Source organism: Schistocerca americana, chromosome 1, assembly GCF_021461395.2.
Source record: "Schistocerca americana isolate TAMUIC-IGC-003095 chromosome 1, iqSchAmer2.1, whole genome shotgun sequence".
In the NCBI taxonomy this organism is placed as follows: Eukaryota; Metazoa; Arthropoda; class Insecta; order Orthoptera; family Acrididae; genus Schistocerca; species Schistocerca americana.
The window spans coordinates 259,559,755-259,574,489 of record NC_060119.1 but is presented as its reverse complement, the minus strand read 5'-3'; the positions used below and the strand labels follow the sequence as shown (position 1 = coordinate 259,574,489).

Genomic DNA, 14,735 nt, shown 5'->3' with positions numbered 1-14,735 from the left:
AACTACCTAGGTCATGATTTTCATCTTCACTGTCTTCGGTAAGTCCAACTAGAGATGCACTGCACTTCGATTCTTCATTTGCATGTTAAACATTTAATTCAGACTCACATTTACCCTCCCAAACGATGAAGTGTGTATGCCCTAACAGACATCTGCTTGTGGGGCAGCTATAGCTGTACAAGCTCATGTTGTAAACTGAAAGACTCGGCTGAATCAACAATAGCTTTGTTGTTTACACAACTGGTTTCCCAGTACTAAAATTCAATTATCGAGTGTAAACTATGAGGATTAAAAGAATTTATTACAAGACTAGAGCAAGAAATCCTCAAAAAATTAAAAATGTAACGGATAAGCGCCGATACACACTTAAGAAAAAAGGAAACGGGATGTTATTCACACAGAAACCACTTCACTGACTGAGGTCATCTTCCACTCCAGTGTTGTCATGGAACGTAAGTTTTGTGTCTCAGTTATGAAAAAGGGAACATAGTCATTTACCAAAACGACATTAAAACAAAAAAAGTCCTTAAATATGTACAGTTGCTTACCTGTTACGTTTTCAATTATTTAAGGATTGGTTGCTCTACTCTTGTAATATATCCTTTAGATCCCTACAGTTTACACCAGATAATGGTAACGGAATTTGGATATTCCGGTGCCACTCGTGTAACCAATAAAAACACTGTCGATTTAGCAACGGTTGTACTGTTCCTTCAATTTAAGAAAAGTGTGTGACTGAGACTCCTCCCCATTGAAGCGTCGTACAAGATCCACGCACTCGGACTTCATAGCATAATTCCTTGTACACTGGCAAGCAAAATATCGTCAATAATATTTCGTTCTATAAAAAAACCTATTAGCAGACGATGGCAGTCTCGAAACATACTAACCATATGCACTATTAGTATCTTCACTCGGTGCGGTGTAATGGTGTTGTCTAGTTAGTGCAACATGAATAGTTCCGGGTTCTTTTCCTGCAATTTCTGGTGTAGGCATATTTGTTTTTGTTCACTGATTTTATTTTGCATGTTACGGCATAGGGATTCCTAAAGTTAGGCGGTAGTTATAGCAGATCTTGAACTCATCACGCGCAATTGATCAATAGAAGCGCAGAATATGGAATGCAATGGGATTTAATATCGCAATTTTAAAGATTTATTTATTCTCTGAGCAATTTCCTACTTTACTCATTCTGGAGCACTGAATTATTACTTTTCCGACGAGAAGCGGAGTCACATAATTGAAGTGAATAGTTTCTCTCTTCTTTACCCCGCCACATTTCAGTGCTGATTATAATGTTTTGAATGAAGGTGCCTGTCGTACATGTGACTACAGTGTTGCCATATTACCACTGTTCGACCTGAATTTCGTGCCAAACACTCGATAACTAGATGACTCATTCCTTCTCTTCCAGAGTTCGAACAAGAATGTGTTCAGATGGTTCAAATGGCTCTGAGCACTATGGGACTTAACATCTGAGGTCATCAGTCCCCTAGAACTTAGAACTACTTAAACCCAACTAACCTAAGGACATCACACACATCCATGCCCGAGGCAGGATTCGAACCTGCGACCGTAGCAGTCGCGCGGTTCCAGACTGAAGCGCCTAGAACCGCTCGGCCACACCGGCCACTCTAAAATTATAGTGCATTTCAGTGTCAACTTAAGTTTAGGTAGCGACATTATGCAACGTGATAAATACATGGCGTCTCTCAGACCCCACTAGTGTGGTTAATGGACCAAGGGAAGCAATTATAGTTGGAATGATATTATATATGCATTTAAATAACAAAAATTAAGGAAGAAGTCTCATTGATTAGGGACGCTGGAGTTCTACGCAACTGCGCGTGCAAACTACAAAGGCAGGTACTGGGGTGTCGTTAACGCCGAATTGTAAGGAACGAAACCTCAATCTCAGACAGAAACGACACAAAGGGTATGTATCACACTGAAAGGAAGACCGAAAGTGAATATCGTGGGTACAAAGATAGGATGCCAATACCTTAGGAATATAGAGATCAAACTGCAGTATGACCAGTGCGTTTCTGGCACAAGTATGTACAATTCGACGCCCTGCGCTTTCAAAATATTATCGGCACTACAGTCCGCACAATTACTAGCGCAAGTATCAGATTATCTCGGCAGCCAAACCATAGTGCTAATTCCGAAAACCAGTATTTTGATTGAATAACAAGATGGTGTAAAAGTGCAGAATGCTGTATTGAGGCTAGGGCTGCGAAAAATTCTACATTGGAACAGTCCGCCATCTTGTTCTATTGGTACATAGTAATTCGATTTTCTACCATTAACAGTGATCATTAGACACACGCGTAACAGTTTTGCGCTGTGAAGCTAGTTGATTGAATTAGCGAGTGTTGTACTCGCTCAGGCACCGTCGTTCTCTCGTATGTGGGAGAGCAAGCAGCTTTGCTCGTGTTGTCCACAGGGGAACCCGCACCGCCCGTGCTATTCCTGACTACACATCTCTGTTGTCTGCGTACACTGCTGCGCAACATGTGCGTCAGCAGAGTACCTTCTCACCCCCACCCCACCCCCCCTCTCCCCGTCCTCACACACACGTCAGTAGGATCGGGCGTAACACATGGTCGTTGTCTGTTGCAGTTGCTGTGGAAGCCGCTTGAAGGTACTGGCTTCTGCATCGTCAACCTCGTGGCCAGCATGCAAGACTACATGCGTGGTCTCTTCCTATTCACGTAAGTACACAATCCCTTAAGGCATTTACTTCAAATCTAATTTGGTATAAAACAACCACTGTTTCATTACTATCCTATGAATTAGAATAGTTAGTTAGCAGAATGTTTCTATGAAAATGCAATGAAAGACCAAGAACGAAGTGCTCATTTTAGAAGGAATACCGTGCAGGGAGTTAGTCTGTCACCTCTACTGTTCAGTAGATACATCGAACAACCAAAAACAGAAGTAAAACAAACGTTCAAGAGTGGAATTAAAAGTCAGGATCAAACGATATGAATGATGAGATTCTTTGATGACATTGCTACCTTTAGTGAAAGACAAAGATAAACCCAACCCAGGACCTTTCAAAAAATGGTTCAAATGGCTCTGAGCACTATGGGACTTAACTTCTGAGGTCATCAGTCCCCTAGAACTTAGAACTACTTAAACCTAACTAAACGCAGGACATCACACACATTCATGCCCGAGGCAGGATTCGAACCTGCGACCATAGCGGTCGCGAGGTTCCAGACAGTTGCGCCTAGAACCGCTCGGCCACAGCGGCCGGCAGGACCTTTCAAATCTAAAAAACAGTTAAATAAGCCCACGCTATGAATAGAGAGTAAACCGAACCTAGACAAAAGCAATAAGAAGTATCAGAAATTATCTCAGAATAAACTAATCAACTTGTGGACTATCGATGTAGATGAAGTAAACGAGTTCTGTTACCTTGGAAGCAAAATAACACATTATGGCCGAAAGAAGGAGAACATACGAAGCAGACTAGCACAAATAAAGAAGACAAAAAAAGACTATTAACATCAAACACTGCCTTAACTGAAACTTCCTGACAAATTAAAACTGTGTGCCTGACGGAGACTCGAACTCGAGACCTTTGCCTTTCGTGGACAAGGTCTCTACCATTTGGGCTACCCAAGCACGACTCACGACGTGTCCTCACAATTTCAATTCTGCCAGTATCTCGTCTCCTAACTTCTTAACTTCACAGAAGCTCTTCTGCGAACTTTCACTTCGAACAATTACACATAAATTTGCTGTCTAGCGGTACCGTCTTTGATTAGTAATATTAAGTCATGGGTTCCTGGTTCTAACCCAGCCGCTCTTAAATTTCTGAATAAAAATCATCAGCAATGACGGTCGAAGACTTCCGTTATAAGAAATGCAAGAGGACCGAGGAATGGACTCAGTTGCCCTTGGGGTGGAAACGGCCCTTAGTAGCCGGAAGAATCAGCAATAGTCAACGGCATGAGGACGCAGAAGGCAATGGAAAACACCTGCATTAAAGACATGTAGAAGATACGGCCTGTCAGTGGAAAAAATCTCATGATGATCTCTCCGCTGGCAAATGATTCCGGATTAGTCGCCCACTCGGATCGCTGGGAGGGCCTGACAAGGGGGAGGTAGCAATGGAAAATGATGGAATAAGTAAGAACGGAATAACTTTCTACGAGTCGGAGCGTGGAATGTTAGGTGTGTGTGTGTGAAATCTTATGGGTCTTACCTGCTAAGGTCATCAGTCCCTAAGCTTACACACTACTTAACCTAAATTATCCTAAGGACAAACACACACACACACCCATGCCCGAGGTGATGAAGAGTAGGCTGAAGTCTAAGAGAATCATGCGGAAGAATCAGTGTGGGTGGAAAGGGGTCAATGAAGTACTGAGGAATGACGAGACACGTCTTAAATGCGTTAAGGATGTTGATATTGCGATCTTGAATATCACATTACGCAGTTCAGTTGAAGAGGACCGGACATTTATCGAAAAGGCAGTCAGATATAGGTAGAAGGAAAGTAACTCCAAAGGAACTTTGCCTGACAGAAAAAATACTTCAGCTCATCGACGAAAGGATGAAAATTTTCAGGGAAAGAGAGGAATACAGAATTATATATCACTTGGGAATCAAATTAGAGGGGAGTGCACGGCAGCCAAGAAAAATGGCTGTAGGAAAAATATGAAGAACTCGAGAAAGAAATGGTCATCGGAAGAACCGACTCAGCACTAGGAGCAGTCAAAGCAACCTTCTGTGAGATTAAAAGTAAGAGTGACAACATTAACAGTGCAATAGAAATTCTGCAGCGGATAGGTGGAAAGAGCACATTGGATGCCTGTATAAGGGATAGGACATGTCTGATAATATGATAGAAGAAGAAGGAAGACATAGGAGATCTACTATTAGCGACAGAATTTGAAAGACTTCTGGAGGACTTGAGGTCAAACGAGGCAGAAACGATACATAGCGCTTTATCGGAATTTCTAAAATCATTGGGGAAAGGGGAAGGGGCACTGGAAACCAAACGACTACTCAAATTGCTTATAGATGACGATCAGTTCGGATTTCGCACCACTGAGTCAGTTCTGAGTATGCGCTTAATAATGGAAAGAACACTAATGAAAAATCAAGACTCGCTCATACGATTTGTCGATCTAGAAAAGAGGTTCGACAGTGTGCAATGGTGTAAGATATTCGAAACACTGAGAAAAATAGAAGTAAGCTACAGAGCGCGACTATTTGTATACAGTTTGAGCAATAACCAAGACGGAACAATAAAACTGGAGGACGAGGAAAGAAGCGGTCGGATTAGAATGGATGTGACACAGAAATGCAGTATTTTGCCCCTACTTTTTAGTCGTGGTTGGACACCAGACTGACAAGACAAACACACACACACACACACACACACACACACACACACACAGAGAGAGAGAGAGAGAGAGAGAGAGAGAGAGAGAGAAGAGGAAGAAAGAGGAGAGTAGGAGTAGGAGGAGGAGAAAAGTATCCAATATCTTCTATGGATAATTAAGTGGAGTAGTTGTCAGATATTGATGACATTATCATCATCACTTGAAGTACAGAGCTATTCAGATATTTGTGGGGGTACAAATAGCACAAGACACAGGAAAATTGAATTCAAATCTTCTTTTATTTTATACTGCAATTTATAAAGTTTCACATTGTTTCTTGTTTACTTACATTTCGAATGCCGAGTACGTACACCCCGCTGTCACTTAGCACTCACGTGCGCGATTTTCCACACTCCTCAGACACGCCTTCTGTTCAGGAATACATGTTAGAGCGCTTAAATTTTACCATGTTTCTCATGTAGATCAATGAGGTGAAGATTTAGAGTTCCTTAGCTTTGGTCTTGGCTAGAAACTTTCGTTGATTCATTAGCCGCTCATTTTAAACGTGTCACTCAGTGAATTGGTGACCTTTTGGGATTTCGATATAGCGTGTGTCTGAGAAGAAAGGCATTTGGTGTACGACTATCAGCAGGTATGATAGACATAGGCATCTCAGGTGTCCGCGCAGCAGTTTTCTTTTCTTTTTTTTATTATTTTTAATGTTCTTCTATACAATCTGAAAAAATGGTTTCGTCTTTTTTGTTCTGTTACTCGGATGTAACATATTACTTTGCCAACAATGGAGGGTTGCAAGATTTACTGTTATACATAAGTATCTTCTAATTTGAATTTGCAATATATTGTTAAATTTTTGGGCGGACTCACAAGAGTTCGCAAGACTGCGCACCATCGCACTAGGGCACACGGTTCCAAGATGGTCAAATAGTAACTCGTGCGTATCTCTCTGTTGATTTCTGGTAATCATGCGATAGAGATTGGGCAGCAAGACTGCCGCTCGATAATTCAACATTTGTGGGGATAGCACAATTGCTGAGTTTCCGAACTTGGATTGTAGCAGCAAATCGGGACACAAACTTTTGCGAAGGCAACACTATGAGCCAAGGTGGAACATAGAATTGTTTTTGGTTATTATAAAAGACTTTATTAATTCTTACTGAAAATTATGCCTCATTTAACGAGCTATTGAACTTTGATTGTATGTGTTACTTTTTGTAAGGAGGCTACACCGTTTGTTGGATTTTTCGCTGATAAATGAATAATCAAGTTACCAAAAATTGGTGTTCCCTGAAATTATTAATACAAAGGTATTTATCATAACTGTGAATAATAAATTTCATTTATGTTTCATTTGAAGACTTCCTATATTTAGAATTGCGAGCGGAGGATCAATTGAGTAACCTATTTAGTTCCGGCTAGCATAGTTACAGAACAAATGTGACACACTCCTAATGAGTAACCATTAATGAGGATCTTACGTTTGACCAACTTCCACAGGCCGGTAATCGGTCCATTTTGTTGGCTGAGGACATCGTATACGGTTAATCGAGCGTTTCTGTATTGTGTGTCAGAAGGAGATAAATCTCAAGCCGTTGTCGTTCAAGTTCCTACTTCGACCCAGGACAGGGGTGATCCACTTCAACACCATACTTCTGAGGATGCCTAGCTGGCGAAGTACTGAAATAGGCTGTAGTTGCAGTCCAACGTTTATGGAGCATCCATATGTGCTCACTCTAGGACAAAAAGTAGTCGTAAAGGGACGAGGAATGCAGTAGCTGCTTGCAACTGTGGTTGGTCTCAGAAGCTGATGGGATTTGGTAAACAATGAGAGAGGAACATTGGCATACAATGAATTTGTGGCTCTGATGTGGCGTAATTCATGAGGAGCGATTTATACCTGTCTTGCAACAAGTAGCTTCACGCAACAAAGGGGACACCACAGTCGTCGTGTAACTTACATTAGAGCTCACTTTAACAACTTAATGGAAAATACGAGGGTTGGAACTTTAATAGTGGAAACTACTTATTTACAGCTCGTTCAGAATAGATACGTGTTCCAAAGTTTTACTGACATTCGGAGTAGTCACCACCACCGTGTAAAGCTCGTAGCCAGCGATGTGGAAGTCGTAGGATTCTCTTAGCAGTGCCAGTTGTGTTGACAGTTCGAGCGACGCGGTCTATTGCCTGACGAATTTGTAACAGTTCTGAAACGAATGCTGCGAAGTCTTTCCTTCAGTTTAGAAATCGAGTTGAACTTACGAGGGCTTAAGTCAGGGGAGTGCACTAGGTGGTATAGCACTTAGCAGCCCCATCAGTCAAACAAATCAGTAACAGCTTCCACTGTACGTGCTTGAGCATTCTCCTGCAAAATGATGGCCAGGTCTTGCAGAAAGTATGATCACTTCTGTCTCTAAGCCGGTCGTAGGTTGTGTTCAAAAAATGAATAGTCCAAGCTATTACTGATTTGTTTGACTGATGGGGCTACTAAATGCTAAACCACCTACTCTACTCCACTGACTTAGGCCCTCGTAAGTTTAATTCGATTTCTAAACTGAAGGAACACTTCACGGCATTCGCTTCAGAACAGTTACAAATTCGTCGGGCAATAGACCGCGCCTCTCGAACTGTCAACACAACTGGCACTGCTAAGAGTATCCTACGACTTCCACATCACTGGCAACGGGTTATACACAATGCTGGTGACTACTTCGAAGGTCAGTAGAACTTTGAAACACGTATCTATTTTGTACGAGTTGTAAATAAATAGTTGCCACTATTAAAGTTCCAACCCTCGTGTTTGCTTCTCCTATTTAGAATCTAACCAATGTTTTAGTGGAACTATCTTCCCATGTGTTTATATACGTAGGCTATACAAGACTATGTAAACACCAACAGCGTGATACATTACCGTGCCTAATAAGGTGTAGGAAACACAGTGACACTCACAACAGCTTCCAGTCGTCTCGAAATAAATAGATTTTCGAAGGAATATTATACTCTTCTTCCTTCAAAGTAATGGCAAGTTCAGATAATGGTAATGGAGGTGCGTAGCGACCACCTCTACATCTACATCTACATCTACATCCATACTCCGCAAGCCACCTGACGGTGTGTGGCGGAGGGTACCCTGAGTACCTCTATCGGTTCTCCCTTCTATTCCAGTCTCGTATTGCTCTTCTGGGCTCTAATCTCTCTGATTTTATCCGCATGGTCTCTTCACGAGATATACGTAGGAGGCAGCAATATACTGCTTGACTCTTCGGTGAAGGTACAGGGTGTTTCAAAAATGATCGGTATATTTGAAACGGCAATAAAAACTAAACGAGCAGCGATAGAAATACACCGTTTGTTGCAATATGCTTGGGACAATAGTACATTTTCAGGCAGACAAACTTTCGAAATACAGTAGTTACAATTTTCAACAACAGATGGCGCTGCGGTCTGGGAAACTCTATAGTACGATATTTTCCACATATCCACTATGCGTATCAATAATATGGCGTAGTCTCTGAATGAAATTACCCGAAACCTTCGACAACGTGTCTGGCGGAATGGCTTCGCATGCAGATGAGATGTACTACTTCAGCTGTTCAATTGTTTCTGGATTCTGGCGGTACACCTGGTCTTTCAAGTGTCCCCACAGAAAGAAGTCACAGGGGTTCATGTCTGGCGAATAGGGAGGCCAATCCACGCCGCCTCCTGTATGTTTCGGATAGCCCAAAGCAATCACACGATCATCGAAATATTCATTCAGGAAATTAAAGAGGTCGGCCGTGCGATGTGGCCGGGCACCATCTTGCATAAACCACGAGGTGTTCGCAGTGTCGTCTAAGGCAGTTTGTACCGCCACAAATTCACGAAGAATGTCCAGATAGCGTGATGTAGTAATCGTTTCGGATCTGAAAAATGGGCCAATGATTCCTTCGGAAGAAATGGCGGCCCAGACCAGTACTTTTTGAGGATGCAGGGACGTTGGGACTACAACATGGGGCTTTTCGGTTCCCCATATGCCCCAGTTCTGTTTATTGACGAAGCCGTCCAGGTAAAATTAAGCGTCGTCAGTAAACCAAATGCTGCCCACATGCATATCGCCGTCATCAATCCTTTGCGCTATATCGTTAGCGAATGTCTCTCGTGCAGCAATGGTAGCGGCGCTGAGGGGTTGCCACGTTTGAATTTTGTATGGATAGAGGTGTAAACTCTGGCGCATGAGACGATACGTAGACGTTGGCGTCATTTGGACCGCAGCTGCAACATGGCGAACGGAAACCCGAGGCCGCAGTTGGATCACCTGCTGCACTAGCTGCGCGTTGCCCTCTGTGGTTGCCGTACGCGGTCGCCCTACCTTTCCAGCACGTTCATCCGTCACGTTCCCAGTCCGTTGAAATTTTTCAAACAGATCCTTTATTGTATCGCTTTTCGGTCCTTTGGTTACATTAAACCTCCGTTGAAAACTTCGTCTTGTTGCAACAACACTGTGTTCTAGGCGGTGGAATTCCAACACCAGAAAAATCCTCTGTTCTAAGGAATAAACCATGTTGTCTACAGCACACTTGCACGTTGTGAACAGCACACGCTTACAGCAGAAAGACGACGTACAGAATGGCGCACCCACAGACTGCAATGTCTTCTATATCTTTCACATCCCTTGCAGCGCCATCTGTTGTTGAAAATTGTAACTACTGTAATTTCGAAAGTTTGTCCGCCTGAAAATGTACTGTTGTCCCAAGCATATTGCAACAAACGGTGTATTTCTATCGCTGCTCGTTTAGTTTTTATTGCCGTTTCAAATATACCGGTCATTTTTGAAACACCCTGTATGCTCTCGAAACTTTAACAAAAGCCGTACCGAGCTACTGAGCGTCTCTCCTGCAGAGTCTTCCACTGGAGTTTATCTATCATCTCTGTAACGCTTTCGCGATTACTAAATGATCCTGTAACGAAGCGCGCTACTCTCCGATCTTCTCTATCTCTTCTATCAACCCTATCTGGTACGGATCCCACACTGCTGAGCAGTATTCAAGCAGTGGGCGAACAAGCGTACTGTAACCTACTTCCTTTGTTTTCGGATTACACTTCCTTAGGATTCTTCCAATGAATCTCAGTCTGGCATCTGCTTTACCGACGATCAACTTTATATGATCATTCCATTTTAAATCACTCCTAATGACTACTCCTAGATAATTTATGGAATTAACTGCTTCCATTTGCTGACCTGCTAATTTGTAGCTAAATGATAAGAGATCTATCTTTCTGTGTATTCGCAGCACATTACACTTGTCTACATTGAGATTCATTTGCCATTCCCTGCACCATGCGTCAATTCGCTGCAGATCCTCCTGCATTTCAGTACAATTTTCCATTGTTACAACCTCTCGATATACCACAGCATCATCTGCAAAAAGCCGCAGTGAACTTCCGATGTCATCCACAAGGACATTTATGTATATTGTGAATAGCAACGGTCCTGTCACACTCCCCTGCGGCACACCTGAAATCACTCTTACTTCTGATGAATTCTCTCCATTGAGAATGACATGCTGCGTTCTGTTATCTAGGAACTTTTCAATCCAATCACACAATTGGTCTGATAGTCCATATGCTCTTACTTTGTTTATTAAACGACTGTGGGGAACTGTATCGAACGCCTTGCAGAAGTCAAGAAACACGGCATCTACCTGTGAACCCGTGTCTATGGCCCTCTGAGTCTCGTGGACGAATAGCGCGAGCTGGGTTTCACACGACCGTCTTTTTCGAAACCCATGGTGATTCCTACAGAGTAGATTTCTAGTCTCCAGAAAAGTCATTATTCTCGAACATAATACGTGTTCCAAAATTCTACAGCTGATCGACGTTAGAGATATAGGTCTATAGTTCTGCACATCTGTTCGACCTTCCTTCTTGAAAACGGGGATGACCTGTGCCCTTTTCCAATCCTTTGGAACGCTACGCTCTTCTAGAGACTTACGGTACACCGCTGCAAGAAGAGGGGCAAGTTCCTTCGCGTACTCTGTGTAAAACCGAACTAGTATCCCATCAAGTCCAGCGGCCTTTCCTCTTTTGAGCGATTTTAATTGTTTCCCTATCCCTCTGTCATCTATTTCGATATCTACCATTTTGTCATCTGTGCGACAAGCTAAAGAAGGAACTACAGTGCAGTCTTCCTCTATGAAACAGCTTTGGAAAAATACATTTGGTATTTCGGCCTTTAGTCTGTCATCCTCTGTTTCAGTACCATTTTGGTCACAGAGTGTCTGGACATTTTGTTTTGATCCACCTACCGCTTTGACATAAGACCAAAATTTCTTACGATTTTCTGCCAAGTCAGTACATAGAACTTCACTTTCGAATTCATTGAACGCCTCTCGCATAGTCCTCCTCACACTAAATTTCGCTTCGCATAATTTTTGTTTGTCTGCAAGGCTTTGGCTATGTTTAAGTTTGCTGTGAAGTTCCCTTTGCTTCCGCAGCAGTTTTCTAACTCGGTTGTTGTACCACGGTGGCTCTTTTCCATCTCTTACGATCTTGCTTGGCACATACTCATCTAACGCACCCACGGTACTCTCAAACGTGGACCACAAAGGCTCAATAATATTGTGATCTGGTGACTGTGTTGGCTAGGTGTGATGCGACCATTCACTCTCGTGCTCACAGTCCTGGACGACGCGAGCTATGTGAGCACGGGCCCAGACGTCTTGAAGTAAAGCATCGTCTTTCGGGATAAAACATTATACCGTGGGATGGACCTAATCAGCCAAACTTGTTATATAATCCTTGGCAGTTCTGCGACCTTGTAGCGTAACTGTAAGTCCCACAGAATACCACGATAAGCCTGCACAAATCTTCACCGAACCCACTTCCATGTTTCACTCTCCAGCAGTAAACTCGTCCAGAATTTGGAAACAGCGTGAAACAAGGCTCATCCCATAACATTTCTCCCATTTCGCCACAGTCCAGGTTTTATGGCTCGGCCGCCAGGTTTTCCTTTTACAGTGATTTGCTCAGCCTGCAATTTCCCGCTTATGGAGCTCTCTTCTTCTAACAACACGGTTTTTTCTTAGTTTTACATACAATCGTTTTCAATGACCCTCTGTCACGTTCGCTCAGTGTACACTTTCGTCCGCGTTGTGACTCAGCAGCTTTCCCTGTATGCGATATAAATCCGACATAATGCACTCTGGACTACATAACACTGTACCGACCAGGCATGACATTAGCAACGTATTGAGGACATTGCTCACGTACTGTTAGTGGTCGAATACAACTTCGCATTCTGTAGGCTGGTTTCTTATCTGAATTTAAGTCCAACGATCTATTTGTCGCTATATTTGCAAATGGTTCTGAACACTATGAGACTTAACATCTGAAGTCATCAGTCCCCTAGAACTTAGAACTACTTAAATCTAACTAACCTAAGGACATCACACACATCCATGCGCGAGGCAGGATGCGAACCTGCGACCGTAGCGCTCGCGCAGTTCCAGACTGAAGCGCCTTGAACCGCTCGGCCACATCGGCCGGCTCGCTGTATTTTCAGTTTTTGTCGGATATCTGTAATGAATCTATCAGTTCTGTGTCGTTGCATCATGAATGTTAATTGAATCCTTTTCTTAGCTCACTTTCTTGCTTTTTTGTTATTTCTTTTAATTTCTGTCTTCAAACAAATGCGCTCTACTATAAGCACATTTTTGGCGATATAAATGCAAGATGTTTGTGAACGACCTGGTTTTAAGGTAGTCTCTTTCATTAACAGGGAACACGATCTTCTCAAACTGAAGTGTGGCAGAGATTTTGTGACAATATCCAACTATACAGCTGGGAGGGTGAGCGGTGTTTATTAAGTCTGGCAAACGTTTATACACACACACACACACACACACACACACACACACACACACACATATATATATATATATATATATATATATATATATATATATATATATATATATATGGCAACAAAATGAAAGAAATACAAGGTCTTCCATCACCGTTTGCGGGCGCCTGCGTACTTACAATGTCATCATGATTTTAGAGCCATTATTTGTGTAAAAAGTGTGGTGTCACCGCCAGACACCACACTTGCTAGGTGGTAGCCTTTAAATCGGCCGCGGTCCGTTAGTAGACGTCGGACCCGCGTGTCGCCACTATCAGTGATTGCAGACCGAGTGCCGCCACACGGCAGGTCTAGAGAGACTTCCTAGCACTCGCCCAGTTGTACAGACGACTTTGCTAGCGATGGTTCACTGACAAATTACGCTCTCATTTGCCGAGACGATAGCATAGCCTTCAGCTACGTCATTTGCTACGACCTAGCAAGGCGCCATTATCAATTGCTATTTATCTTGTGATGCATGTACCGTCAGACCGATGTTCACCAATTATGGATTAAAGTTAAGTATTCCAACAGCTACGTACTTTATTTGCTAGACTCAAATCCTTTAACTGTTCCAGACCTCACGCCAGCCTGCATGAACTTAAACGCGTGCCTTTCGGCTTCACCTCCTAGTGGCTTGCCTGCGCTGCTGCGGAAGCGACTTAAGAAGTCTCTGGAGATGGAGAGACGGTGGTCGGCTAAAAAAATGGTTCAAATGGCTCTGAACACTATGAGACTTAACTTCTGAGGTCATCAGTCCCCTAGAACTCAGAACTACTTAAACCTAACCAACCTAAGGACATCACATACATCCATGCCCGAGGCAGGATTCGAACCTGCGACCGTAGTGGTCGCGAGGTTCCAAACTGTAGCGCCTAGAACCGCTCGGCCACCCCGGCCGGCGACGGTGGTTGATGAAGGCTCATAGAGACCGGTAATTACATCTAATGATCATCCAGTGTCTATCTGAGCCGATAGGCATCAGCAGCGTCTGACATGAGTACGGTTTATTTCGTCTTGTCTCACCATCTACACCTACATAAATACTTTTCAATATCTTGTACAATGCAAGACAGAGGGTACATCCTACCTACATTATATTATATTTCTGTTTCATTCGCATACTGATCAAGAGAAAAGTAATTGTCAGAATGTTTCTACAAGCGCCCTAATATCTCTTGTTTCTCTCACGATCCCTACACGAAATTTACCGAATAGGGTCTCGCTAGAACAACTCAGTCTTTCTTCGAGGGACTATAGCCTACATTAAGTTCTCCGAACTGTTCTGTTACACCTTCATGTTGGCTGCCTCATTCTTTGAGCATATCGAAAACGCACTTCAGCCTCTTTGCTTAACGCCTGACATCCTTGACACTCTGAAATAGCGTCCCGGGCAGGCATGGGTTTCCCCGCTCGATTTAACGCTGCCACCCATCAGCTCGGTCTCACTTTTGGTTCATGGATAACAGGAGAGTATCCATCCGCCAATAGCTTCTTGC

At 43.0% G+C, this 14,735-nt stretch overlaps 1 protein-coding gene across 1 annotated transcript in view; it reads left to right on the top strand.

Annotated features, from left to right (window-relative positions):
- The window catches only part of LOC124624664 (prolactin-releasing peptide receptor-like), a 553,962-nt gene that overhangs the window by 406,359 nt on the left and 132,868 nt on the right, over positions 1-14,735 (top strand). Inside the window, exon 3 of the mRNA XM_047149123.1 lies at positions 2,623-2,714. Coding sequence (XP_047005079.1) covers positions 2,623-2,714 — 92 coding nt within the window. The remainder of the gene's footprint in view (positions 1-2,622; positions 2,715-14,735) is intronic.